General features: G+C 47.2%; 1 protein-coding gene across 1 annotated transcript in view; it reads right to left on the bottom strand.

Annotated features, from left to right (window-relative positions):
- Nucleotides 1-321: 321 nt before the first annotated feature.
- calcr (calcitonin receptor) overlaps nt 322-26980 on the bottom strand; it is a 444237-nt gene continuing 417578 nt past the window's right edge. The window contains 3 exon segments of the mRNA XM_038797577.1: nt 322-677; nt 14444-14485; nt 15500-15718. Coding sequence (XP_038653505.1) covers nt 456-677; nt 14444-14485; nt 15500-15718 — 483 coding nt within the window. The 3' untranslated portion in view covers nt 322-455.

Raw genomic sequence — 26980 nt, 5'->3', positions numbered from 1 at the left:
TGGAATCAGCAACGTGCTTGGCTCAGATTTACTACACACTTCCCCAGCGTGTTAAGTTGCACACCGGCTTGACATTTGTTTATCGCATCTGATCCTGGTGCAAGCTCTTTGAATTCTTCTCAGCCACACTACTGTGGTGGGCCTTTTTAAAAAAATGACTCTCAGCCATGGAAATGCCATACGCGCCAACCAACAGCTCCATTTTCCAGTCAGATTTCTGAAAGTTGGACTGTATTAAATATTGCAACATCTGTCTCGCCTGGCCCCCCACTCGACTGCAGCTACCAGAGAAGTGTTTACTCTCCTCTTCCCCCCCCCCCCCCCCCCCCCCCCCCCCAACCCTGTTATGCTCAGTTGCTTATTTTGGAGACCAACGGTTGATACTGGAGTCTATGTTTTAATGGGTAAAATGCAAATCGCTTGTTTTATTTTGTTGTTGTTTATTTTCAGCCTAGTCAAGCGTGCGTCTCTTTTGATTTCAGGACAGTAATTTCGGAGTCCTCCACATATTTTCCATTTAAATGTTCACTATTGCTGTCCGGGTGATACAGGTAAACAGGAACCTCTGTGATGGATGTCGCTGTATACGAGGTTGAACGCATGGAGCAGTGTTCACGACGTCGCTGGCCCAGCTGCATCTTATATTGCATCCACTGTCTCTTCAGCGCTGCCTGCATCTAAGGGTTGACATGAACCATGAAAATTCATCACAGGTTTGACATTATAAACTCTGGGTTTTATGTAGGTTAATGGAAGCAGTATTGGAAGTATGTAGCTTTCAAGTCCTTTGGCGCTGTTTCAAAAATATCCCGCCCTAACACCTCAGACAGATGAGATGGCAGTGGAAGCTCATGATGCCAGATGTCTGCCCCACCCAGCGCTTGTTTGTTTGACAACCATTTCCTGGGGAATCTCTGGCACAGACAGGAAACTCACACCATGAAATGTGGCAGCAGCATTTGGATTTGGTACAAGGGCCCAGGTATGCCACCAGTAATGTGGTTTTTATTGTTTTCTTGGATTTTGGTGCGGCTAACCCAGCATAGTCTCAGAGAAAATGAGTGTTACAGGTTACAGGGCTATCCCTTTAGATTAGTACATTGCAGCAGTAAGGTTCAAGGACACCTGACTTATGCTTTTTAGGTACAGTCAGTGGACCCAAACTTTGGCGTTGGAGGGAAAGTGGATGGAGAAAGCCATAAGCTGTTAACTAATACATACTTTAGTTTTGTTCTTTTTCTCCACATTTGCTACATTGTTAAACTGTTTTACAATATTTCCAATTCTTGCTGAATCGCATTTTCTTGCATTTGGAAGATTTCCCTCCGGCCTGTAAAAAACTGGATTATTTACCTTCAAAAAAGTTCAGAGAAATGTAACCAAGAATACTGCGATTTTGAGTTATAACATATGAGCAGAGTTACAGAATTTATTATCATTTGATAAAAGATTGGGAGTATTTTAATTGCTGGCTGACCTTTTTTTAAATAAATTTAGAGTATCCATTTAACTTTTTCCAATTAAGGGGAAATTTAGTGTGGCCAATCCACCTAACTTGCACATCTTTGGGTTGCGGGGGCCAAACCCACTCAAACACGGGGAGAATGTGAAAACTCCACATGGACAGTGACCCAGAGTTGGGATCAAACCTGGGACCTCGGCACCGTGAGACAGTAGTGCTAACCACTGCAGCATGGTGCTGCCCTGTTGCTGGCTGACTTTGACTGTATCTACAGATTTAGAGTAAATGGGTTCAAAAGTAAAGCGAGACTAGAGATGAAGAGAATTGTTTTGCTCTGAGTTTGATTCTGTTAACTACTTTCAAAACGAGTTCAATAAGTATCTGACTGAAAACAGGGGATTAAGTTTGAGACATAGTAGTCTGGAAGCATTAGATAATCCATGGGATATGGTGGTTGATTTAGTGCTAGGTTCTAGTGTGGAGAAAGAGTTTCTCTGTGGAGTGTAGCAGATCAGAGCTGAATAGGGGAGGAGGTGAATTAATATTTTTGACTTTTGCCTGAAAACCTGGGAACATCTCTGTAATGAAATTCCCTCAGGAAATTAAAAGGGAAGGGAGGATTCATGGTGAGGTAGACTGTCCATAGTTTCTGGAAGAAGGTGGAGTTTAATTTTCTGTTAATGTGGTATGGAGCCTCAAATTGCTATTTTCACTAATTTTACTGAAAAAGTAGATGTTTGCAAAGTCAGACATTTTGGTCCACTTTTTTTACTTGCTTGTGTTATGAGCAAGATGAAATTAATAAACTGGTGCAGAAAGATTGTCCATCTAAGGTTAGGTATACGTAAGGGAACTATCATAAATAAGTTAGGAGGAAACCAAATTCGATCCCACTGTTTTCGGTTAAAATTTTCAATAGGGGGAAGTTCAACCCCATAACTGGCATATAGAAGAGAAAGCCACAGCCTGCAAACATAATAATAATCTTTATTAGTGTCACAAGTAGGCTTACATTAACACTGTGAAATCTATTGTGCCACAACAGAGAAGGGAATGCTTGATGCTGACTGCCAAAGTGTTCCATTCTCTACCAATGACACTCTCCAGCTTGATGAACATAACATTTGTCATTTATTCATTCCCCAAGTGCTCCTTGTTCATTACCAAAATGTTTCTGTTTGGTTTTTCCATCTGTTTCTAATTTTCTCTTTTGCAACTAAGCCATTGCAGAAAGCATTAACAATTAATCATATATTGTGAGACTGGAGTCAAATGCAGGGGTGGCAGACACCCGTTAATGAACCATTAGGATTTAATGATAATTCTGCAGCTTTCGTAGTCAGTTGTTAGCAGGTTAGCAGATTTGCTGAAGTCAGTTCTCACAAACTAGTGTGGTGGGATTTATACTCACATCTTTCTATCTTATTAGTCTTGGACTATAACCACAATGCTCTTTACACCCAAGTACACTTTCCTCTCAATCGTTAAGTACTTCTCATTCATTTCCAAATGCAGCTCATTCATTCCTCAAACACTCATATTTTCCAAATGTTTATTAATGCTGTAGCCACCGAAGCTGACCACTTCCCGACATAAAATGGAACACTGAGTTGCATGCAGGGAAAATTGGACAATGACAGAGAGGCAAGCAGGTTGCAGAACCTCTCTGTGGATTCTGTCTGTGAAAAAACCAGACTATACAGAAACTAGCAGCTTGCATACTAATTGAGCGATTCCCGGTGATTCCCGGGCATAATGGACACAAGAATGAGAAGAGATTGAAACATTCTATAGCAGGTCAGACATCCCGGCGCCAGTGGAGTCTGAAACAAAAGGACACAAACAAAGTAGAATGAACCGCCCCATGATTGAGGGACAGCCTCAGTATTGGGGGGATTCGTATCAATCGATTGGGATGCGACCCAATCGATTGCCAGCAGGTACAGAGCCGCCCCGAAGGGCGCGAAGCCCCTGTGACCTATAAAAGATAGACCCCGAGAGCAATTCAATCTCTTAGCCAGCCTCTCTCTCTTAGCCAGCCTCTCTCTTAGCCAGCCTCTCTCTCTTAGCCAGCCTCTCTCTCTTAGCCAGCCTCTCTCTCTTAGCCAGCCTCTCTCTCTTAGCAGCAGCTCTCCAGGAACGTGAACATGAGAAGGAGAGGCCTGGCCAATTGCTACACCGACAAGTAAGTGTCATACAACGCCCGCTACGAGAGTAGACACTCCTGACCCCTTTAGCCCACACCAACTGGAAACCTGCGGATCCAGGACAAAGCAAGAGGCCATTGTTCCCTGATCTGGCAGTTCCCTTATTTCAGATAAGTATTGGCCTAGTAGTGGTAGGAACAGTTTAGTCTTTGTTTTATATGCATGAGTAGCAAATAACTGTGTAATAATAAACGTGTCTTGTTTGAACTTACTAACTGGTGTATTGAGTCATTGATCTGAACTTGAACTTGAGCCTCGTGGCGGTATCATAAAGGTACCTGGCGACTCTAGAGCTTAGGAATAAAACAGAGCCAATTGAGTGTTAAGCACATTCACCCAGAATGAGCAACACTGCATGCCTTGGTTTTTGTTATATATTTTCTAATTTTTCTTCATCTATTCTTCAAGCTTATTTCCTTATCTATTTTTCAAATGCTGCTCGTTCATTCTCTAAGCAGGTCCATGATGATTCTCTGCAAACTACATGAGTAATACATCTTGAGATCAATTGCCAACAATGCCATGTTGAACATGCATACAGTTTCATGCTGGCTGGATTTTTGGAGAATTATTTGGTGTAAGAAAATAAATAATTTTACATGTGAATAGTCAAAACACCTTTGTCCTTCAAGCAATTGATTCCATGATGATGCACAAGACATTTAATTGTGTCTAGTTTTAAAGTAACAGCCTACATAAGGATTTAGATATATTAACTATATATTTAGAATCCGTACAGTGCAGATGGAGGCCATTTGACCCATCGGGTCTGCACTGACCCTCTGAAAGAGCGCCCTACCGAGGCCCAATCTGCCACCCTATCCCCGCAACCCCACCTAGGGGCAATTTAGCATAGCCAATCAACCAAACCTGCACATCTTTGGACTGTGGGAGAAAACCGGAGCAGCTGGAAGAAACCAACGCAGACAAGGGAAGAATGTGCAAACTCCACACAGATAGTCAGCTGACGTTGAAACCAAACTCAGGTCTCTGACGCCGTGAGACTAACCACTGTGCCACCGTGCCGCCCCATAATTGGATAAAAAAATAGATGTCAACCACGGAGAATCTACGAGCGGGATTTTTTACACTACCCGCGTCGTGTTTCGCAGTGGCGGTGGTAGTCCACCGCTGGCTGGTGGTGGGATAAAAAGATCCCGCCGCTGTCAACGGGGTTTCCCGTTCCATACACCCACTTGCCACGGGTTTCCTGGCAGATCCTGCCAGCAAGATCGGCCGGAAGGTGTCGGCCACTTCTGGGTGAAAGGATAGTTTAATCAGGACGTCTTGCGGCACAATGGGCAGCGCCCCTACATCTGAGCTCATGTTCAAGTCTTACTCCAAGACCTGATGACCAAGGAAGAGGCATTCATAACATGACAAAAGATAGAACAAAAGTTCGGCGCAACATCGTGGGCCGAAGGGCCTGTTCTGTGCTGTATTTCTCTATCTATCTATCATGACCAAACGGGTTGAGTATCAACCTTTAAATCACACGAAATTGTGCCAAAGGCAGCGGTAAGAGCAGGACAGACTCTTGGCCAGCCAAGTGAGGGAAAGAAGATTGGAGCACTGGAGAGGTTACAGGGAAGATTTATAAGATTGTTGCCAGGAATGGAGAAATTTAATTATGAGGAAGATTGGATAGGCTGGAGGTGTTTTGTTTTGGAATAGAGTATATTAAGGAGAGATTTAGTTGAGGCAGAGAAAATTATTAACGTCTTAGATATAGTTGAGAGGAACAACCTAGTTCCTTTAGCAAAAGGTCAATAACCAGGGGCCATAGATTGTGCAGATTGAAGTTCAATGCTGCTGAACAGCGTGCGTTTAGTGGGGTGTTTCTAGGCAGCTACAGCGCCGAGAAACATCCCGCTATCCAATGGCACCTAGCTTTGATTTTGGCCTTGGGGAGATTCTCTCCGCCAAGGCCGCACTTCGAGGGATTTCCGGCTGGTGAACTTCAAAGGCTCCTCATAGATCGGGGCACCATTTTGTCCAAGAGCCCTAATCTCCCCCCGCAAGGACTCTCCCCAGTCCCCCTCCTCTGGGCCCAACCCCTGGCAATGCCATCCTGGAACCTGGGCACCATGACACTGCCAGTCTGGTACCCTGGCAGGCCACCCTGGCAATGATGGATTGGCAAAGCTGTGGTTCTACCTGGAGCAAAGAAATATTTAACAAAGGTGTTTAAGCTCATGATGGATTTAGACAGAGTGAAAAAAAGAGGTACCGTTGCAGTTCCTTAAAGGTGAATACCAAAGTGCAAAGGACCAGTGGCAATCTGAGGAAAAACTTCTTTATGCAATGAATGATTAGTATTTCTAATGCACTGGCTGAGAGGGTATTGGATACAGCTTACAATGGGAGCCTTCAATAAGGATAAATACTTGAAAGAGGAATATTGCAGGGCAATCAGGTAAAGGTGGTGGAGGTGGGGGGTAAGGGCTACCTGGATTGTTCCTCAAAAGAACTGAAACATATTCAGTGGGCCAAATGGCCTCATTCTATGCTGTGCTATCCTATCAATCAAATGGTCAATTCTCACATCATCTGCAAACATTTTAATTATTCCCTCTATCCTTAAGATTAGATCATTGATATGTATCATTAACAGCAAGTCCTGAGGCCACGGGACCCGACTGCAAACAGCCTTCCAAATACACACGTCCACATCCCTTGCTTCTTGCGACTCAGCAAATCTTGCATTCAATTTGTTACTTTTCCTTTAATCCCATGCCTTATAGTTTTCTGACCCGCCTATCATGTGGGAACTTGTCTAAAACTTGCTTTGCTAAAATCCACATAGACAACATGAAACATGTTACTCTCACTAACCAACTTTCTTACCTCTTTAAGGGAACCCAGATTTGGGAGTCCTAACTATTTCTTTGTGGGAACACATTTGACCTGAATCCTTTCTCTCTCCTCCTCGAATATCTCACAATTATTTACTTTCAAGTGTCGGTTTCTAATTCACTGTTACCAAATCACACCTCAGCACAGTAACAAAGGAGCAGGAGAAGGCCGTTCGGCCCTCAGGCTTGCTCCACCATTTAGTAGGTATATGGCTGATCTGAAGTGGCCTTAACTCAACTTTCCTGCCTGCTGCCCATAACTCTTGATTATCTTGTAGACCAAAAGTCTGGCTGACAAAGCTCTCTGTGGAAAGAATTCCAAAGGCTAACGACACCCTGAGAGAAGATAGTCCTTTTCATTCCGTCTTATATGGAAGACCAAAACTGTGCACAGTACGCTAAGTGCAGGCCCCGCGGGATTCTCTGCTGTGAGCCAGTCCCGCTACCGCTGCTAGCGAGGATGGAGAATTTGGTGCTCAGTCAAATATCCTAATTGCTGCAGCGCGACCGGAAAATCCCACTGCCGTGATCGGACAGAGAATCCAGTCCTACTCGTTATCTCACTAATGACCTGTGCAGTGTAGTGATATGCATCACCATCTTGACTGACTCAGGAGCCCTGCCCGTCGGGCACCTCATCAGGCCGCTCATCACCTGCAACCACCGACGACCAGCAGCGTCTCGCCTCGGTCACGATTGACCAGTCTCGATCACACAACCTTGCGACTGCTTCAACTAAAGTGAAGGTCAACGGACATGAGATCTCCTGCCTGCTGGACTCTGGGACCACTGAGAACTTCATTCACCCCAATACGGTAAGACGCTGCTCCCTCACGGTACACCCTGCCAAACAGAGAATCTCCCTGGCCTCCGGATCCCACTCCATGGCGATGCGGGGGTACTGCATCGCCACTCTCACTGTCCAGGGCGTGGAGTTCAGCGGCTTCCGCTTCTATGTCCTCCCAATCTCTGCGCTGCCTTGCTACTCGGCCTGGACTTCCAGTGCAACCTCCAGGGCCTAACCCTGAAATTCGGCAGGGCCCCTACCACCCCTTACTGACCCCGGATTGCAAACCCGTTGCCACCAGGAGCAGACAGTACAGCGCCCAGGACAGGATCTTCATCAGGTCTGAAATCCAGCGGCTGCTTCGGGAAGGCATCATCAAAGCCGGCAACAGCCCCTGGAGAGCCCAAGTGGTAGTGGTCAAAACTGCGTAGAAAAATAGGATGGTTGTTGACTACAGTCAGACCATCAATCGGTACGCGCAGCTCGACGCGTACCCCCTCCCACGCATACCTGATATGGTCAATCAGATTGCACAGTACCGTGTCTTCTCGACAGTGGACCTGAAATCTGCCCACCATCAGCTCCCCATCCGTAAGGCGGACCGCCCATACACTGTGTTCTAAGCAGACGGCCGCTTTTACCCCTTTCTTAGTGTTCCCTTCGGCGTCACCAACAGGGTCTCGGTCTTCCAACGGGAGATGGACCGAATGGTTGACCGGTACGGACTGCGGGCCACCTTCCCATACCTGGACAATGTCACCATCTGCGGCCACGACCAGCAGGACCATGACGCCAAACGTGCCAAATTTCTCCACACCCCGCCACTCTCCTCAACCTCAAGTATAACAAGGAGAAGTGCGTGTTCAGCATGAACCGCTTTGCCATCCTCGGCTATGTGGTCCAGAACAGAGTTCTGGGGCCCGACCCCGATCGCATGCGCCCCCTCATGGAACTCCCCCTCCCCCACTGCCCCAAGGCCCTCAAACGATGCCTGGGGTTCTTTTCGTATTACATCCAGTGGGTCCGAAACTATGCGGACAAGGCCCGCCCACTCATCCAATCCACCGTTTTCCCACTGACGGCCGAAGCTCACCAGGTCTTCAACCGTATCAAGGCCGACATTGCCAAGGCCGCGATGCATGCGGTCGACAAGACGTTACCATCCCAAGTGCAGAGCTATGCATCAGACGTCGCTCTGGCCGCCACCCTCAACCAGGCAGGCAGGCCCGTGGCATTCTTTTCCCGCATCCTCCATGTCTCTGACATTCGGCACTCCTCCGTCGAGAAAGAGGCCCAAGCTATTATTGATACTGTCCGGCAATGGAGGCATTACCTAGCCGGCAGGAGATTCACTCTCCTCACTGACCAACGGTCGATTGCCTTCATGTTTAACAACACACAGCGGGGTAAGATCAAAAATGCTAAAATCTTGAGGTGGAGGATCGAGCTCTCCACCAACATCTATGAGATTGTTTATCGCCCCGGTAAGCTCAACGAGCACCCCAATGCCCTATCCCGAGGTACATGTGCCAGCGCACAGGTGGACCGACTCCCGGCCCTGCACGACAATCTCTGTCACCCAGTGGTCACCCGTTTTACCATTTCATCAAGGCCCGCAATCTGCCCTGCTCCATCGAGGAAGTCAGGGCTATCACCAGAGACTGCCAGGTCTGCGCGGAGTGTAAACCGCACTTCTACCGGCCAGACTATGTTTGCCTGGTGAAGGCCTCCTGTCCCTTTGAATGCCTCAGCGTGGACTTCAAAGGGCCCCTCCCATCCACCGACCGCAACACGTACTTTCCCAGTGTGGTCGACGAATATTCCTGATTCCCCTTCACCATCCAATGACCCGACATGACGTCTGCCACCGTCATCAAAGCCCTCAACACCATCTTTGCTCTGTTCGGCTTCCCCGCCTATGTCCACAGCGACCGGGGATCCTCATTCATGAGCGATGAGCTGCGCCAGAACCTGCTCAACAGGGGCATTGCCTTGAGCAGGACGACCAGCTACAACCCCAAGGGAAACGGGCAGGTGGAGCGGGAGAATGGGACGGTCTGGAGGGCCGTCCGGCTGGCCCCACAGTCCCAGAAATCTCCCGACCTCCCGCTGGCAGGATGTCCTCCCTGATGCACTTCACTCCATTCAGTCGCTCCTGTGCACTGCAACTAATGAAACCCCCCATGACCATCTCTTTGCCTTCTCTAGGAAGTCCACCTCCGGGTTATCGCTCCCAATGTGGCTGGTAGCTCCAGGACCCGTTCTCCTATGTAGACACATTTGACTCTACAAGGCAGACCCGTTGGTTGAGAGGGTACAGCTACTTCACGCCAACCCGCAGTACGCTTACGTAGCGTACCCCGACGGCTGCCAAGACACAGTCTCCCTCAGGGACCTGGCACCAGCTGGTTCCCCACACACCCCCCTCTGACCCGGTGCCACCCTCCCTTCCCCCAGCGCACCCCACCGCAGCCCCCGCTCTGGGACACTCCGCCCTCCCCATGCCCACACCCGGGGATGAACAGGATTTTGACACGCTCCCGGAGTCACTGAAGACCAAACCGCCGCCGGAGTCGCCACCAACACTACGGCACTCTCTACGACAGATTAAGGCACCGTATATTGTACTTTTAAAGCACAATTTCCTGTACATAGTTCTCTACCACCCCCGCCGGACTCATTTTTAACAGGGGTGAATGTGGTAGTCATCATTGATGTATATATTGGATATAGAGGATGTTGTTATAGGTGCTTTACGGTAAGGCCCCTGTACTACAGGTACGGGGGTAGTTCCCTGCCTGCTGGCTCTGCCCAGTCGGCGGAGTATAAATATGTGTGCTCCCCGTACAGTAGCCATTTCGTTAGCTGCTGTAGGAGGCCACACATCTCGGTGTAATAAAGCCTCGATTACATCCTATTCTCATCTTTGTGTAATTGATAGTGCATCACAGTGGAGACACTCAGTGAGTACAGATAGGGTTGATTGAAACACATCACCACATGGATTGTAGCAGACTGGTTAGGTAGTCTGAGTAGCTATAGCAGGATTAACAGGAGAGTCGAATCCAAGTCGGAGAATTGTTAATAGTTTAATAAATGTGTTAAAGCTATCTCCAAGTCTGAACCTTCGTTTGTCAGAGTGTACATCAAGGAAGCAGCTTATGCTACGTCAAGAGCATAACAAAACATGCAGTTGTGCAAAGTTTCCCCTCCTTTTAGTCACCTTCCCTTTGCAATAAAGGACAACGTTCTATTGCCTTCCTAATTATTTGTTGTACATGCAGGTTAACATATTGTGATTCACGTACCCAGATCACTCTGTACCACAGCATTCTGCAGTATCTTTAATTCAAATTAAATCCTGTTTTCTTACTGTTCCCAACAAAGTGGACAAACTCTCATTTTGTCAAATTATATTTCAAATTCCAAATTTGTGTCCACTGATTTAAACTATCCATATCCCTTTGCTGACTCTGGGCGCAATTCTCCCAAAGGGAGACAAACAGCCGACGCCGGAGTGAAACCCGGAGTGTTTCACTCCGGCGTCGGAGGCTGCTCCTCGCCCCCTATTCTCCCCCTCCCCCCCGGTGGGCTAGGAGCGGCGGCGTGTGACTTTCGCGCGCCAGGCCTTGATGCTTGCGTCAAAGCGGCGCGCCCAGAATGACGCGGCCGGCGGCGCCTAAGTGACGTCACCCGCGTATGCGCAGGTTGGCCGGCGCCAACCCGCGCATGTGCGGTTGCCGTCTTCCCCTCCACTGCCCCGCAAGACATGGCAGCTTGATCTTGCGGGGCGGCGGAGGGAAAAGAGTGCGTCTTTTAGAGACGCCGGCCCGATGATCGGTGGGCACCGATCGCGGGCCAGACACCTCCTGAGCATGCCCGTGGTGCTTGATCCTCCCTCCGCCCCCCACAGGCCCCACATGCAGCGGTCGTGCGATGTTCACGCCGGCAGTGACCAGGTGTGGTTGGCGCCGGCGTGAACCGGTCGGGTTCGGCAGGCCGCTCGGCCCATCCGGGCCGTTTCTAACGGCAACCGGCGATTCTCCGAGCGGCCTGTCGCAAAACGGGACACGCCATTTTGGGGGGGTGGGAGAATCGTGTTGGGGTAGCGTGGCGTGATTCGCCTGGCACTCCCACGATTCTCCCACCCGGCGTGGGGGTCGGAGAATCGCACCCTCTGTGTCCTCCTCACCACTTGCTTTCCTAAGTACTCAGTTCTCTCAACTCCAGAGAGTATAGGCCCAATTTACTCAGCGTTTCATCGTTGGATAACCCTCTCACCCTAGGAACCGATTTATCAAACCTTTCCTGTACTGCCTCCAAGGTAAGTATATCCTTCCTGAGGCATGGAGCCCAAAACTGTGCACAGAACTTCAGGTGTGATCCCAACAAAGCTCTGTACAATTGTTGCAAGACTTCCTTATTCTTGTCCGTCACATCCCTTGAAATGAAGACTAACATGTCATTTGCCTACCTAATTATCTTATTGCTTGCTGTCCCCTTTGTTCTCCTGGTTATGACTACACCCAAATCTGTCTGAACATCAGCATTTATTAGTTTCAGACCTTTCCAAACATACTCTACTTTTCTATTCTGACCAACAAAGTGATTAACCTTCCACTTTAACCATGTCACAGCTCCAGGGTCCCAGGTTCGATTCCCGGCTGGGTCACTATCTGTGTGGAGTCTGCACGTCCTCCCCCTGTGTGCGTGGGTTTCCTCCGGGTGCTCCGGTTTCCTCCCACAGTCCAAAGATGTGCGGGTTAGGTGGATTGGCCATGCTAAATTGCCCGTAGTGTCCAAATAAAAGTAAGGTTAAGGGGGGGTTGTTGGGTTAAGGGTATAGGGTGGATACGTGGGTTTGAGTAGGGTGATCATGGCTCGGCACAACATCGAGGGCCGAAGGGCCTGTTCTGTGCTGTACTGTTCTATGTTCTATGTTCTATACTCCATCTGTCACGTTGCTGTCCAATTATTTAGCCATCTTCACTGGCAGGATATTCGGGTCCTGTCGATGGCGAACCCCCGCCGTGGATTTCCCAGCGTCAGGGGGTACATAAAATGGGGAACTCCATTGACAGCAGTGGGATCTTTTGACTAATGGTGGGCTGCCTCCGCCACCACGAGACATGCCTGGGGGGGGGGGGGGGGGGGGTGCTGAAAATCCCACCCAACCTGTCTAGATCCTTCTGTAGCCTCTTAATAATAATAATCTTTATTGTCACATTAACACCGCAATGAAGTTACTGTGAAAAGCCCCAAGTCGCCACATTCCGGCGCCTATTCGGGTACACAGAGGGAGAATTCAGAATGTCCAAATTACCTAACAAGCACATCTTTCAGGACTTGTGGGAGGAAACCAGAGCACCTGATGGAAAACCACGCAGACACAGGGAGAACATGCAGACTCCGCACAGACAGTGACCCAGGAATCGAACCTGGGACCCTGTGAAGCAACAGTGCTGACCACAGTGCTACCATGCCGCCCTTGTGTTCTCCTCATAGCTTACATTTTATAACCTTGTATTAACAGAAAACCTATATTCAATACCATTGGTCTTTTCATCCAAGTCATTAATATAGATTTTAAATAGCTGAGGCTCCAGAACTAACCCTTGCAGCAATCCACTATTCACTGCCTGCCAACTTGAAAATGTCTTTGTGCTTTCTGTCTGTAAGACAATTTTCATCAATATTAATAAATGACCGTGAACTCCATGAGTCCTTATCTTATGTATTTATATTTTGTGTGGCACCTTATTGATTGCCTTTTTGGAAATCCAGCCTACCACTTCCACTGGTTCCCCTTTATCTGGCATATCTGTTACATCCTCAAAAAACTCTAATAACTTTATCAAACGTGATTTTTCTTTTGTAAAGCCACTGTCACCCCAGGTCCTGGTGTGTTAATATCAAGATTCTTGTCTTTGTTTCTAATCTCTCTATTTTTGTCTGTGAACTGCCCACATACATATTTGCCCCTTCAACTCCAGGCATCTACTTTTCCCCTGTTCCCGTAGTCCATTATTGGCAGCTGCTAATTCAGTCGTTCCAGACCTTTGGAATTCTCTACTCATCCTCCTTTTTCCTGACACCTCTTTCACTGCTTTAGAAACCTTCCTCTTCAATTGTACCTTTGTTTTGCCACTCCTAGGTTTGGTGTCCACGATATTCTTTTCTTCTTTATTAAAAGTACTCTGAGATGTCATCCTGTATGCACGGAGAGCTATGTAAATGTAACTAATTGTTTGGGTATTTTTATTGTACTATATTTTAATTATGTTTTATTGTTTTGTGTTCCATTTCCAGGCCACCATGACCAGAAGGTTAACACGTGGCATAACATGCTGCAGGGTTCTATGGTACATTTGACAGGCAGTATAAAATATTCAGTTGCTACTGAATACTGTGGCCGGCTAAGTGTTGATGCTGGTGTAAACACCGGAGTGGTGTACGACCATGTCAAAGGGCCTCCTGGCCCAGCAATTCATTGATCTTCAGGGGGCTAGCTCCGGCGCCAAAAGGTGGCCCAGCACAGGTGGCATGGGTCTGTGCATGCGCACGACAGCCATCTCCATGCCGGCGCATGCGAGTGGTTGCCATTTCTGCGCTGGCGCGCAGCAACATGTCAGGGACCTTACAACCGCGCGGAAGGTGGTAGGCCTCCTCCAGATCACAGCTGCCCGCCGATCGGAAGCCCCCGATCGCAGGCTGGACCCCCCCTCCCTGGAGTCAGATCCCCCAGCCCACCCCCCACCAGGACGTCCACCGGAGTCGCGGGTCCAACCTCCCGCCGGGTGGTACCAGGTTGGAGCCACGCCGGCGTGATTCGGCAGGAGTTTGGCCCGTCGCCTGCGGAGAATCACTGCAGCGGCCTATTTCAGCGGTCCTCGACCGGCGCCACGGTGACCACGCAGGCGCAATTAGCACCGATTCTACAGTCGCTATCAAATCGTGTCAAGGCGTCGGAGCAGCATGGCAATTTCTGCCCAGTATCGTTACATCAGCATACATTTCTCCAATTTATTGCAGGAAGGCATTATTATAAATGAAACACAAAACAATTGCATTTTCACACTATAGTGGATGTGGTCCCTGATACGTAGTCTTCAGTACCTCTTATTGTACATACCTCTCCATTAAAGTAGCAAAATATGGTAGCCACTAACAAGCCCTGTGGGAAAACAAAACTTGTATAAATTATTATATCTAAAAATACATTATGGTAAAGCAAAGGAAATTAAAATAACATTGTGAATTGATGTAGCACCTCTAACATAATGAATCAACCCAAGGGGCTTACTGCCCGAATACTGCCCATGGATGACATGCAAAGAGCCCATCATTTTCCAACTGTGCTCATTGCAATCACTCAGAAAAGTTATAATTTATCATAGAGCGAACATATTTCCTGGTGCCTTTAATACGTTTGGTGTCTTTTGGCGAAAAGATTAGAGGAACTTGGGAACCATGTTTCCAACCTAATGGCTGCCAATAAGACACTCAATATGTTAATCTGGTATTCATTACCTGCAGTGAAAATAAACCCAGATGTTACTGGACAAGTATAGCACTGCCAATAATTTATTGTCTACCCAGCGGAACGTTTGAGATGTTTTGTTTCTCAATAGGAAAGACTTGTTCGAAAATAAAGTTGACCTCTATTCAGGGCCAAAACCATATGTGAGGTCACTGGAAAATCATGGCCACATTTTGTCAAAGAATCCGTGAAAAAACACCACAGCCCTTACATCATTAAAATGATCCATGCTAATCTCTTTAACTAACTCCTTAGCATTGCTTGCAGTTCCCCCTTTCCTTGCTCCTCCCCATTCCTACTGCTAGTCTTGGAGTGAAATCTTACTGCAGATTGCAGGAAAGAATTCTTGTGATAGTTTTGCCAAATCAGGATTTTCCATTTACAACATGCACCCGCATCGTGGCAGCCTAGAGCAGTGAGGGGCAAATTGCTGGTTGTGAACTGGAATGGGAATCAAGAAGAGGCAAAGCAGGGGTGGGCGAGAGTGTACATTGTGAATATATGTCAAGACAAGAGTACTAGTGTCACCCAAGTAGACTGTGGGATTGTAATTAGGATTAATTTAACATAAATTACATTACTATCAGTATCTAAATTGCATACAACAAACTGAAAAACATACATTTAGAAAAAAACCCAGTGGCATACCTGGTAATGCACAAATATGTGCATAATATAGTCATAAATTTCTCCAGCAAGTCGGTTTTCTGGTCTCCAAGGAATAATGACAAACTGAATTCCCAGCAATGGCACAAGTATTAAAGTTGCTCTGACAGCCTTCATGTACATATTGGTTTCTGTGCGGTGTGTATCTCTCAATTTCGTAACCAGGACACGCACTATGTTGAGCAAGAAGAAAAGGTTCACCTGCGAATGACCCAGAAACAATTCTCTATCAGTAAGACAATGGTGAGACAAAACCCGAGTGCAGGTTTAGAGTTTGACTGAAATTGTTTTATTGTTTGCAAGAAGCAAACAGATTAGTTTCTGATAGTCAGAGATTCTACAGAAGCATTTGGCTCAGTAATATAGAACATATTGGTAAAAATGCAATTGTGTGAAGCAAATGTATATTAATGCTAGTAAAATAATATGATGAAATTAGATAGTAGTTAACCAGTTGTATTTGTTGCCTATTTAATTATTTTTATTAATAAAACTTAATTGTGTTTAAATTTAGAAACCTGGTGACTGTAGTTATTGGGTAGCCAAAGGCCAAAGACTTCAGGTATTTTGAAAATGAAGAGTTAATTTCCTCTTTGCTGTGACTCCAGTTCAATGGGGCTGTAATTTACTGTTCACTAGACCAGGGTGGCATAACAAGAATTAAACCTTTACTGTGACAATTACAGTCAAGAAAGGTCTGATTTTATATAGCACCTGTCATGTCTCATGGCATTTCAAAGCAGTTTATAACCAATGAAATACTTCTTAAATGTAACCGGCCTTGTGATACACAGCACAATACGGCATAAACACAGTACCCAATTTGTGAATTGCAAGCTCCCATGGACAGCTAATAGATCAGACTGTTTTAGTGTTGCTAATTGAGGAATAAATGTTGGCCAGGTCATAAGGGATAAGACTTCAAAATTAGGGCTTGGAATCTTTTTTTTAACATTCACTTGAGAGAGACACAATCAAAGTTTAACTTGTCTCCTGAAAGGCAGCTGGTACATCTAACCATGCAGCACTCCTTTAGCACTACACAGGAGTGCCTGCCAAGTTGGGCCGAGGTAAAGCGTTCTTTTGAAGGGTTGGTGCAGACTGACTTGATGGGCCAAATGGCCTCCTTCTGCACTGTGGCGATTCTATGGTTCCAGAGCAGGGCTATGCCATTTCAATTTGGGTGACCAACATGGGAGGGTCTGCATGTTGTGCATGCGAGGTGATAGTCAGCAGAGTGGACAAGTGCCACTGCACTGACATTCCTGCAGCATCGACAACCAAGCAGGCTTTTAGGGGAGTGGCATTGGGGGGGGGGGGGGGGGGGGGGGAGATGCGAGGGGGTATGTGAAGCTAACATGGCAAGGGATGTGTGACATGCCATGGAGGAGAGAAACACTAGAGCATTGGTCCCTCAAGAAATGGAACTAATCATTGTTCCATTGCCTTCACAGTAGAAGAGGGCAAGCAACAAGTGTGAGAGGATGAGTACCGGTGGGGGAATGCCAAAGCTGGCAGTGTTGACAATGATGGAGTAGGACCTCCTAGATCGGGCCAATAAAATTGGGGCAGATCAGTTGGATGAGGAGGGGATGGAGTTTGTGCCAAAGGTGGAGTGTGTTTGGGATGGGAGAAGGGATGGGTATGTGTATAGCAATGGCTGGAGATGAAAACCTCTGTGACAAGCACCAATGGTAGAACTTCTCTGTCTGAAATGCTGCAATATTTTCTCACTCTTCATCTGCGGTGTTGATTGCTCTCTCCATCCTTTTGCTCTCTTCAACAGGTCAATCACTAGCCAAACGGCCACCAGTCCTGAGGGACTGGTGTTGATCTCTGAGAAAAGGAGGAAATTTTAGAGGGTGTACTGTCCCATCCCCGCTCCATATCTTCCACTAGCTCGGACACTTGCACCTCAGTGGGTATGTACACATCAGTCAATACAGTCACCCCAATTGGTTTGAGCTGTTGGAAGCTGTGACACTCCAGGTCTCCGGCACTCAGAGGAGTGTGAGTGTCCAAGAATATGCTGGAGTCATATGTAAGGCGGCAGATGTTGGATGTCCAAATGTAGGTGCATGCAGATCTAGTGGAGATTCCAGAGTGTCTGCGTTCTGGCAAGGACAGTGGAAGAGTCCATCGAGGCCATGAGTGCTGCAATCTCCCTCTCATCTGTATTTGTCATTTCCTCCTTTCACATTGATGATGAATTTTTGTTATCTTTGTCTGCCTTCATCAAGAGGATGCTCCCAAGACATGGAAAATGGTCCATATTTTTCAGGATCTCTCCATTGATCCTAATCAATAGGGGGAAGTGTTGATGCTAACGTAGCTGGTTGGAAGAGGATCTTAGGTTCCTAGGTGTTAAGTGAAAGGCCAATTTTTTCATACGCTTTGGAAAAGGAGTTGATACTGAAGCTCAGTTCCTGAATACACATACACATATGTATCATTTGCATACCAGAGCTCAATGGGACAAATTATATCAATCAGCCAGTGCCAAGCGAGAGTGCTAAGCACAAAGAATCTGGAGACTCCACCAGGTCCTTGTACTTCTCAGGTGAGCAAGGAAGATCAATTGGACATCATGGTGGCCCATGAGCAACAGCTATCTGCCTTTGGGGCTTGCTCCCAGGGTACTCCTGACGATGGCAGCGACTTTTCCACCTATCTGCCATCGACACCAGTGCCTGAGGATGCAGAAGAGGGCAGGACTGTCTCACAATGCTGAGACTCTCATGGCCTCAGGTGATAAGAGGGCACTTGCCAATGGGACACAAAGTCAGTAACCTGACTCCAGCACATCTGACAGCAATTGGGGAGCACTCTGGGGCAGCACACACCAATGAATGAAGAAATCACCTTCGGCACACATGGGTCATCACAGCTGCTTGTTTGACGTGTTCAGCGGAGTGGTCTGCTGTTCTGATCCACTTACTTAATTATGGGGAACTAATAATTGAAAACAAGGAGATGGCAGATGAGGGTTCAAGTAACTTCCCAAAAAAAGCTGTAAACCAGGAACTGGAAGGGAGGGAAGAATTTTGGAAAATTACAGTCACCTGGGAAATGGTGCTGAGCAAACTGTGGGAGCTGCGGGAGGACAAGTCCCCAAGTCTGGATGGACTTCATCCGAGGGTTTTAAAATAAGTGGCTTATGTTTTGCTTAATGCGTAAATTTTAATTCAGGGAAGGTTCCATTAGATTGGAAAACAGTGAATTTATTCAAAAAGGGAGGGAGACAGAAGGCAGGAAACTACAGGCAATTTAGCTTTACATCTGTCAGGGAAAATAAAGGGAGACATTATTAAAAATATAGTAGGGCACTGAGAAAGAAATCAAGTTAATTAAGCAAACTAACATGATTTTGTGAAAGGGAAATCATGTTTAAACAATTTGTTAGGGTTCTTTGAAGAAGTAACATGTGATAAAGGGGAAACCAGAGGATGCACAAGACTTAGATTTGCAGAAGGCATTTGACAAGCTGCCACATCAAAGTTTATTGCAAAAATAAAAGCTGATGATGTGGGGGGTAACATATTGGCAGGGATAGAAAATTGGTTAGCTAACAAGAAACAGAGTAGGCATAAATGGATAATTTTCTGATTGGCATGATGCAACAAGTGGTGTGCCACAGAAATCAGTGTTGGGCCTTCAACCGTTCATAATTGACATGATTACTTGCACGAACGAATTGAAGGGATGGTTGCCAAATTTGTTGATGACAAAGATAAGTATGAAAGTTAGTAGTGCAGGAACACAAGGAAACTATAAAGGAGTATAGATAACATAGACATAGACATAGAGAAATACAGCACAGAACAGGCCCTTCGGCCCACGATGTTGTGCCAAACTTTTGTTCTAGGTTAATCATATAAAATTTTGGACACTAATGGCAATCCACCCATCCTGCACATCTTTGGACTGTGGGAGGAAACCGGAGCACCCGGAGGAATCCCACGCACACACGGGGAGGATGTGCAGACTCCACACAGACAGTGACCCAAGCCAAAATCGAACCTGGGACCCTGGAGCTGTGAAGCAATTGTGCTATCCACAATGCTACCGTGCTGTCCTGAACAAATTAATCTACACTCCATTATTCTACCATAATCCATGTACCTATCCAATAGCCGCTTGAAGGTCCCTAACGTTTCCGACTCAACTACTTCCACAGGCAGTGCATTCCATGCCCCCACTACTCTCTGCGTAAAAAACCTACCTCTGACATCCCCCCTATATCTTCCACTAGTTATTCCGGACTAACATGGAAGTGCAAGAATATGGTAGAAAAAATCCAAACTACTCGATTGAGATAAAGTAGCACAGCTCGCAGTGAGGTGGATGAAGCTCGATGAAAGCAACACGACAATTTGTTGTCAATTCGCCACTAATCACAATCAGGCTATTAGAATCGAAAGGATGCAACAGGTTGAATCTGGTGAATTATATTGATGGCCTTTTACAAAATTGTATCTGGCAACAGATCCTCTTTTCAAATATTTGTACAGACTTGTTCAACAGTCCACAGAATTAGGATTAAAATAGCACAAAAGTGAAATTTTACTCTGGATTAATTGTTTGATATAGAAATAGAATGAGTTAGTAGAATCCTGAACTAAATCTTCCTTCTGAACACATTACGAGCATTCTTTTTTTTGTCCAATAATTTTGATTTAATTCCATTATAGGGTAATTGAGGAAAATTCTAGCTCACCCACAGTAGAATCTGAACTGAGATATGTATGCTGACATTTGAAAATCAAAAAGCATCAGAAATGAGAAAGATAAAGGGCAAAAATTCCTTTCACTGAAAATGTGAGAACAGCAATAATATGTAATTAAACTCCAGTAATATGTAGCTTGGAAGCATGCAATTTCTAATAATCTTATTTCAATGGTGAGTCATTAGTAGTGGGAAAAACACAGCCTATTTTCAACAGAAAAGTAATTTTAGCCTTTGCCTAATTAAAATATAAAGATAAGTCACCGTATTGCAGGAAGCAAATGATTGCGCTAGAGGGGATACAGAAGAGATTTACGTATGTGTTGCCAGGAACAGAGAATTTTAGCTGTGAGGAAAGATTGGATAGACTGAAGTTATTTACTTTGAGCAGAGAAGGCTGGGGGGGAGATTTAATTGAGGTTTATAAAATTTTAAGAGGTCATGATAGAGAGGATAGAGAAGAACATATTTCCAGAGAGATCAATAACTGGGGACATTGATTCAAAGAGATTGGTAAAAGGATTAGCAGGGTCTTATCATCACAGAATTACCCAACATCAATATTCTGGGGGTTACCATTTATCGTAAATTAAGTTGACCAGCCAGATAAATACTGTAGCTATGACGACAGATCAAGTTATTGGAATATAGCAGCAAGCAACTCATCTCCAACTCATCTTCCTAACGCCTGCCCACCATATACTATTTACAATGGAATACTCTCCACTTACCTGGATGAGTGCAGCTCCAACATCTTTGCTGGATACCATCCAGAACAAGCAGAAAATGCTGGATAAACCCGACTCACTTAAACATTAAATCCCTCCACCACCATTGTACTGTCACTAAAGTGTGTACCGTAGAATAAAAGGTTAACTCTAATAAGTGTCCACTGAGTATGTGGAAAAGAAGCTTTGTCACAACGATATCACTGACAGCAAGAATGTCTGAGTAGCATCTCAAAGGGCAGCTCGCACTTTATGTTAGTCTTATTAGCCTATGTACCTATGACCCAGGGGGTCAGAGAATCGCCCGGGGCCGGCGTCATCCCGCCCCCTCCGTGGCCCGAATTCTCCACCAGCCAAGAATCGGCGGGGGCGGGAATCGCGCTGCGCCGGTCAGTGGGCCACCTGGGGCGATTCTCCAGCCTGCGATGGGCCGAAGTCCCGCCGCTGACAGGCCGTTCCCACCGGCGGGAATCAAAGCACATCTGGTGCCGGCAGGAATGGCGGCGTGGGCAGGCGCCGGGGTCCTGTAGGGGTCGCGGGGGCGATCAGGCCCCGGGAAGTGCCCCCACGGTGGCCTGGCCCGCGATTGGGCCCACCGCCTTCACCATGGCGGGGGCGGAAGAGAACCCCCTCTGCTGCGCCGGTATAACGTCAGCAGCCGCTGACGCACCGGCGCATCCGCCGGCCGGCGAAGGTCTTTCGACCCCGGTTGGCGGAACGGCAAAGGCCGTTTGCGCCGGCCGGCGAAGAATTCCGCACCTTTGGGGAGGCCTGACGCCGGAGTGGTTCATGCCACTCCGTCCCGCCGGGACCCCCCCACCCCGTCGGGTAGGGGAGGATCCCGGCCCATCTATCAGATGCACTGAGTGAGTTGTCAAGACATTTCAAACCTGTAAGCTCTACCACCAAGGAGGACAAGGGTAACGGATACATAGGAACCCCCTACCCAAGTTCCCCTCCAAGTCACTCACCATCCTGACTTCATCACCATTGGGTCAAAATCCTGGAACTCCCGACCATAAACACTGTAGGAGTACTTTGACTTCATTGATCACTTCAATGGTACAAAAAGACAGCTCACTCCGAATTTGCTAAGGATAAGGATTGTACAGTAAATGCTTGACATATCCCATGTATGAATAAAAAGTAATCTAAGATTAGATGTTGGGTCAAGCAGGCTGACAACACAGAAAAATAAGAGGGATAAAGAAAGGTGGACAAGTGGCTCAGTTGGGTTTCATTAGTGTCCATGTGGAACTTGACCTTATCTCTATTGTGGTGGAAAAGAAAAGATGGGAAAGGTGAATGGGCCAAAGATAGCTCTCTGGGAGAATTTAGGGGTGCGGAAGTAGGAAGAGAAGACATTGCTGAAGATGATCTGGCTATAGTTGGATAGGTATGAGTGGACAGAGTGAACAGTCTTACTAATCTGGAAATTGGAATCATTTGAGTAGGATAATGTGGCTATGTCAAAGAGTAAAGTGAGTTGAGAAGAATGAGGAGGGTTAGTGACATCTCCAGTCACAGAGGATGTCATTTGTGATTTTTCTGGGCCGGGATTCTCTGGCTGTTGGGATACCCTGGGTGGATTCTCCAATCCCTGACGCTGAAATCATGTCCGGCAATGGGGCGGAGAATCCCCGATGACGATGAAATCGGAGGCGGCGCTGCTTTCGCAGTGCTCCGCCCCCTGAAAATCACACGTGTAACACGTAGTCTTACTCGTATTCGTCGGGTACTCAGCTTGGCGGCTGTGGACTCAGTCCAGTGCTACCACAGTTGGGGGTGGGCTGATCGGCGGACGGGAGGGCATTATTCGGGGCTGGGGGAATTGTGAGGGCGGTCTGAGGCACGTGAGCCAGCCGAAGAGGGTGGACTATTTTTGCGGGCCGGGTCAGCGGTCTGCATCAGCCATGAAGCACAGCGTGGCCGCTGAAGGCTCTGCCGAGCGCATGAGCTGCTGTGCGCATGTGCGGCCACGGACCCGGCAATGCTCCGGGCCGTATCGTCAGCTAGAGCTGGGCGCTCTATACTGCCTGGCTGCGAGAACCCCCGAAGCAGGGAATTGGTGGCCGTTTTGCACCAGTTTTCCTGGTGTAAAACACCACCGTTTTCACGCCGGTGTGCGGACTTAGTCTCCCAAATGGAGAATCCAGCCCCCTGTTTCCATCGGCAGCACACCTGCGCCCACGGGGTTCCTGGCGGCACAGGGTCGCTTCAATGGGAAATCCTACTGAGAAGCGGCGGGAAGACAGAATCCCACCACCAGCGAATGGCTTGCCCAGAAACACATGGCTGGGGGACCAGAGATTCCTGTCCCTGATCTCTGGGCAAATAATGCAGCAAAGAAAGCCGCAGCTAGAAAAATTGGGAAATCTCTTTCACTTTTCCCAAGTGCTGCATGAATATAATTGGATGTGTTTGTTTGTTTATTGTCATGTGTACCGAGGTACAGTGAATAGTATTTTTCTGCGAGCAGCACAAACAGATCACTTAGAACATGAAAAGAAAATAAAAGAAAAAGAAAATAAAAGGCCAACAATTTGTAAGGGGACAACATGTTCAACCTCAGTAAAATTTCAGTAAGGTATATCAATTATGAAAATTCCTGTTCACAGACAATGCCTTTCTCCAATATCTCAGAGGACATGTGTGTTTGATGTCTACACTATGCTGCAAGTAATTGGGTCTGTTGCACAGGGATTGTCATCAACGCGAGGGCCTAGGATACTGTTCTGAGGTTGTCTTATTTGTGTTGCTATTGAACATCAATGCCACAAGACCCTTTGATGGAACATCTGCTGGATAAAGGTAGCTTGCAATTCAGAATTTTATAAATCAAATGACATGTGCCTGGGGAAACATCTTCCTCACTTTCCCAGACACCATTAAAAAAAATCCATTGATTGAACCCATGTGGCCAATGGACAACCAACATCAACTTGAATGCTTAAATAAATAGAAATGTTACCACAACATAAATACACAGCTTGTTGATGACCATAGAAATGTGATCTGGCACTCTAATGCTTATTATCCAGTTAGCAGCCTATGTTATGGCTGTGTCATTTAAGAGTGCTGACAAATTGAATAAATGCTAGTTGGAAAGTCAGAGCCAACTGTTTTCATAGAATTATAGAATTCCCACACTGCAGAAGGAGGACATTCGGCCCATTGAGTCTGCACTGACCCTCTGAAGGAAACCCTATCTAAGACCACCCGCCCTATCCCTGAAACCTCAGTTAACCTGTGCATCTTTGGACACTAAGGAGCAATTTAGCATGGCCAATCCAACTTATTTGCACATCTTTGGATTGTGGGAGAGAACCGGAGCACCCAGTGGAAACCCATGCAGAGACAGGAAGAACATGTAAACTCCACACAGACATCACCCAAGGCCTGAATTGAACCCGGCCTGGGCGCTGTGTGGAAACCATTTGGTCATTGCTCAATAGTTTGATTTTCAAAAAACAACAATCAAACAAAAATACAATTTGCCCATACCAGTTATTACACTATGGATGCTGAGGCAACAGTTCTATTCTTTAGCCGATTCCAGCAAGATGTTACTCGGCAATTGAATCATCACTTTCAAGAATCACTGTCTGGTCCATGCTGTACATTTTGCCATCCAATGAGAGCAAGCAGCAGAACAATCAGGAAACTTGCAGGTCCTTATGTTCATAGTAAGACAGTGGGGAAGGAAAGGAGACATGGAAGGAGCTGTTGGAGTATGGTATGTTTTGTCACAGGTGTAGTTGAGGTAGAGGTCTTTGCATTGTTTAAGCAGAGGAACATACTGGCCTGTTAGGAGAGAACAAGGCAGATATTTCATTTTGGATGAATGTGCTCAGGGCTTCCTGCACGACCTGACTATTTCTTTCTAACTGCCTGTTGGTCACCCATTCTTTCTTTTCCTGCATACTCTAAAGCTCACATGGATGACCATATATATAAACATGCAATCTATAAAGCACTCAATTCTGTGGGTGCAGCACAGTGGGGCCAGCTGCTACTCCAGCTCCAAAACCCAGAGCTCAGGGGCAGGATTCTCCGATCACATTTGGCGATTGACTGGAGAATCCGTTTTATGCCGAAATTGGGGGCAGATGCCCCTTCAAAAATGGCGTACCCTGCATGTCGTTGGGGCGGCCTCAGGACGTCACCTGAGGCCTTCACCCGATGCTCCACCCCTGATGAGCCGACTTCCCGACAGCATCGGTCGCGTTTCTTCTCAATTGTGTCCAGCGCTGCCACAGTCGTGGGGGTGGGGGGGTGGGGAGGGGGGTCATTCCGCTGGCAGTGGGGGCTTCGGCGAGGGCTGGGGGGACTGGTGGGGGGTGGTCCAGGAGTGACCAGGAGCATTACAGGGGGGCATGTTGTACGGCGCAGCCTCTGCCATGTGCATGCGCGCCCATGGACCCGGCTATTCTGCGTCCGTATCTGCAAGTAAAGCCGGGAACTTTGTGGCATGGCTGCTAGCCCCCCCCCCCCCAACTGGGTGAAGCATTGGTGCGGGGGCTGCACCGACCTTTTGGTCGCAAAACCAGATGCATCCTTCGGATATACCCTCAAAATCGGAGAATGCAGCCTCAAGTTCCTACAGTTGATGATACTTCCAGCATGTATGGTTATTGAGGTCAAAGAGAATTGCCTGGAGTTCCTGCATTGAGTTATTTGTGCCCTCTACAGACAGAGCTGTCCTCCCATTCTATTAGATAATAAAACTTATTATTTAAAAAAGTAAAGGCTCACCAGCTAATAATTTATCTTCTTCTATAGTCATTAAATATAAGGAGGTTAATAGAAATGCTTTACTTACCTTTTGTTAACTAACAAATCAAAGTTGTAGAGGAACTTTTTTGCAAGTAAATTACAGAGAACTGCAAGAGGTATACTCTAATTATAGTCAGGGACTTTAATAATCTGCATAATCTGGGAGTGGCTGGAGGTGGAGGGGTTAGTGAGGGAGAGTAGGGTTGGGATGCAGTGTCTGTGCCTCTGGCCAGTCCCCCCCACCTAAGTCAGTGAACCTGGAGGCAATCAGAGCGTCCCGTGCGGGTTGGCCCTGGCGCACACGACGTTCTCCCTCCCATCCCTGCCTGGGTTCCATGTCCTGCCTACCCTCACCCTCCCCTGCATCCTCCTCATTGGACAAGACCTGCCGTTACTCCTCCTCCTCCAACACATTGTCCCTCTGCTGTGCGATGCTGTGGAGGGTGCAACAGCTGCCACAATGCAGACAGCTCTCTCAGCATTATACGGGAGGGCCCCTCCAGAGTGGTCTAGGCACCTGAAATGCATTTTCAGGAGGCCAAAGCACTGCTCGATCACGCTCCTGCTTGCTGCATGGACTTCGTTGTAGTGGGTCTGCGTGCGGTTTATGGCCTCTGGACAGGCGTCATCAGCCACAAGCGTAGTGGATAACCCCTGTCACCCAGGAGTCAATCACCCAGCTGGGGGCTGCACCTTGAACATGTAAGGACTTGTCGAGTGTGCCAGGATGAAGGTGTTGTGCACACTGTCCCGGTATCAGGCACAAGCATGTATGATGCGCATCTGATGGTCACATATCAGCTGCACGTACATCGAATGGAATCCCTTTCAGTATGTGTGGAGTGGCCTGTTATTCATAAGTGCCTGCAGGGGAATGTACATCTTTTCGATCACCCCCTGGACCCAGGGTAACCCGTCGATAGCGGCGAACCCCGCTACGCAGGCATCCTGGTGGACTCAGTCCACATTCAAATGGATGTATTGAGGCGCCTAGACATATAGGGCCTCTGTGATGGCACAAATGCACCTGTGCACTGAGGTCTGGAAGGTGCCTGGAAGGATTCCATCATCTGGCAAATATGTTGCACAGTCTGTCTGCCCAGCTGGTGTCTTCGACGGCATGCCTGGTCCGGCTGTCTTCGAATGACAGGTGGTGCCGTTAAACACGAGGCCTCATGCGGCGCCTCCTTGGCACCTCCTCCTCCTCCTCGGCCTCTGGAACAGCTGGCTATT

This window comes from Scyliorhinus canicula, chromosome 5, assembly GCF_902713615.1.
Source record: "Scyliorhinus canicula chromosome 5, sScyCan1.1, whole genome shotgun sequence".
Taxonomy (NCBI): domain Eukaryota; kingdom Metazoa; phylum Chordata; class Chondrichthyes; order Carcharhiniformes; family Scyliorhinidae; genus Scyliorhinus; species Scyliorhinus canicula.
Note: the sequence above shows the minus strand (reverse complement) of the source record. Positions and strands in the feature narration are given on the sequence as shown.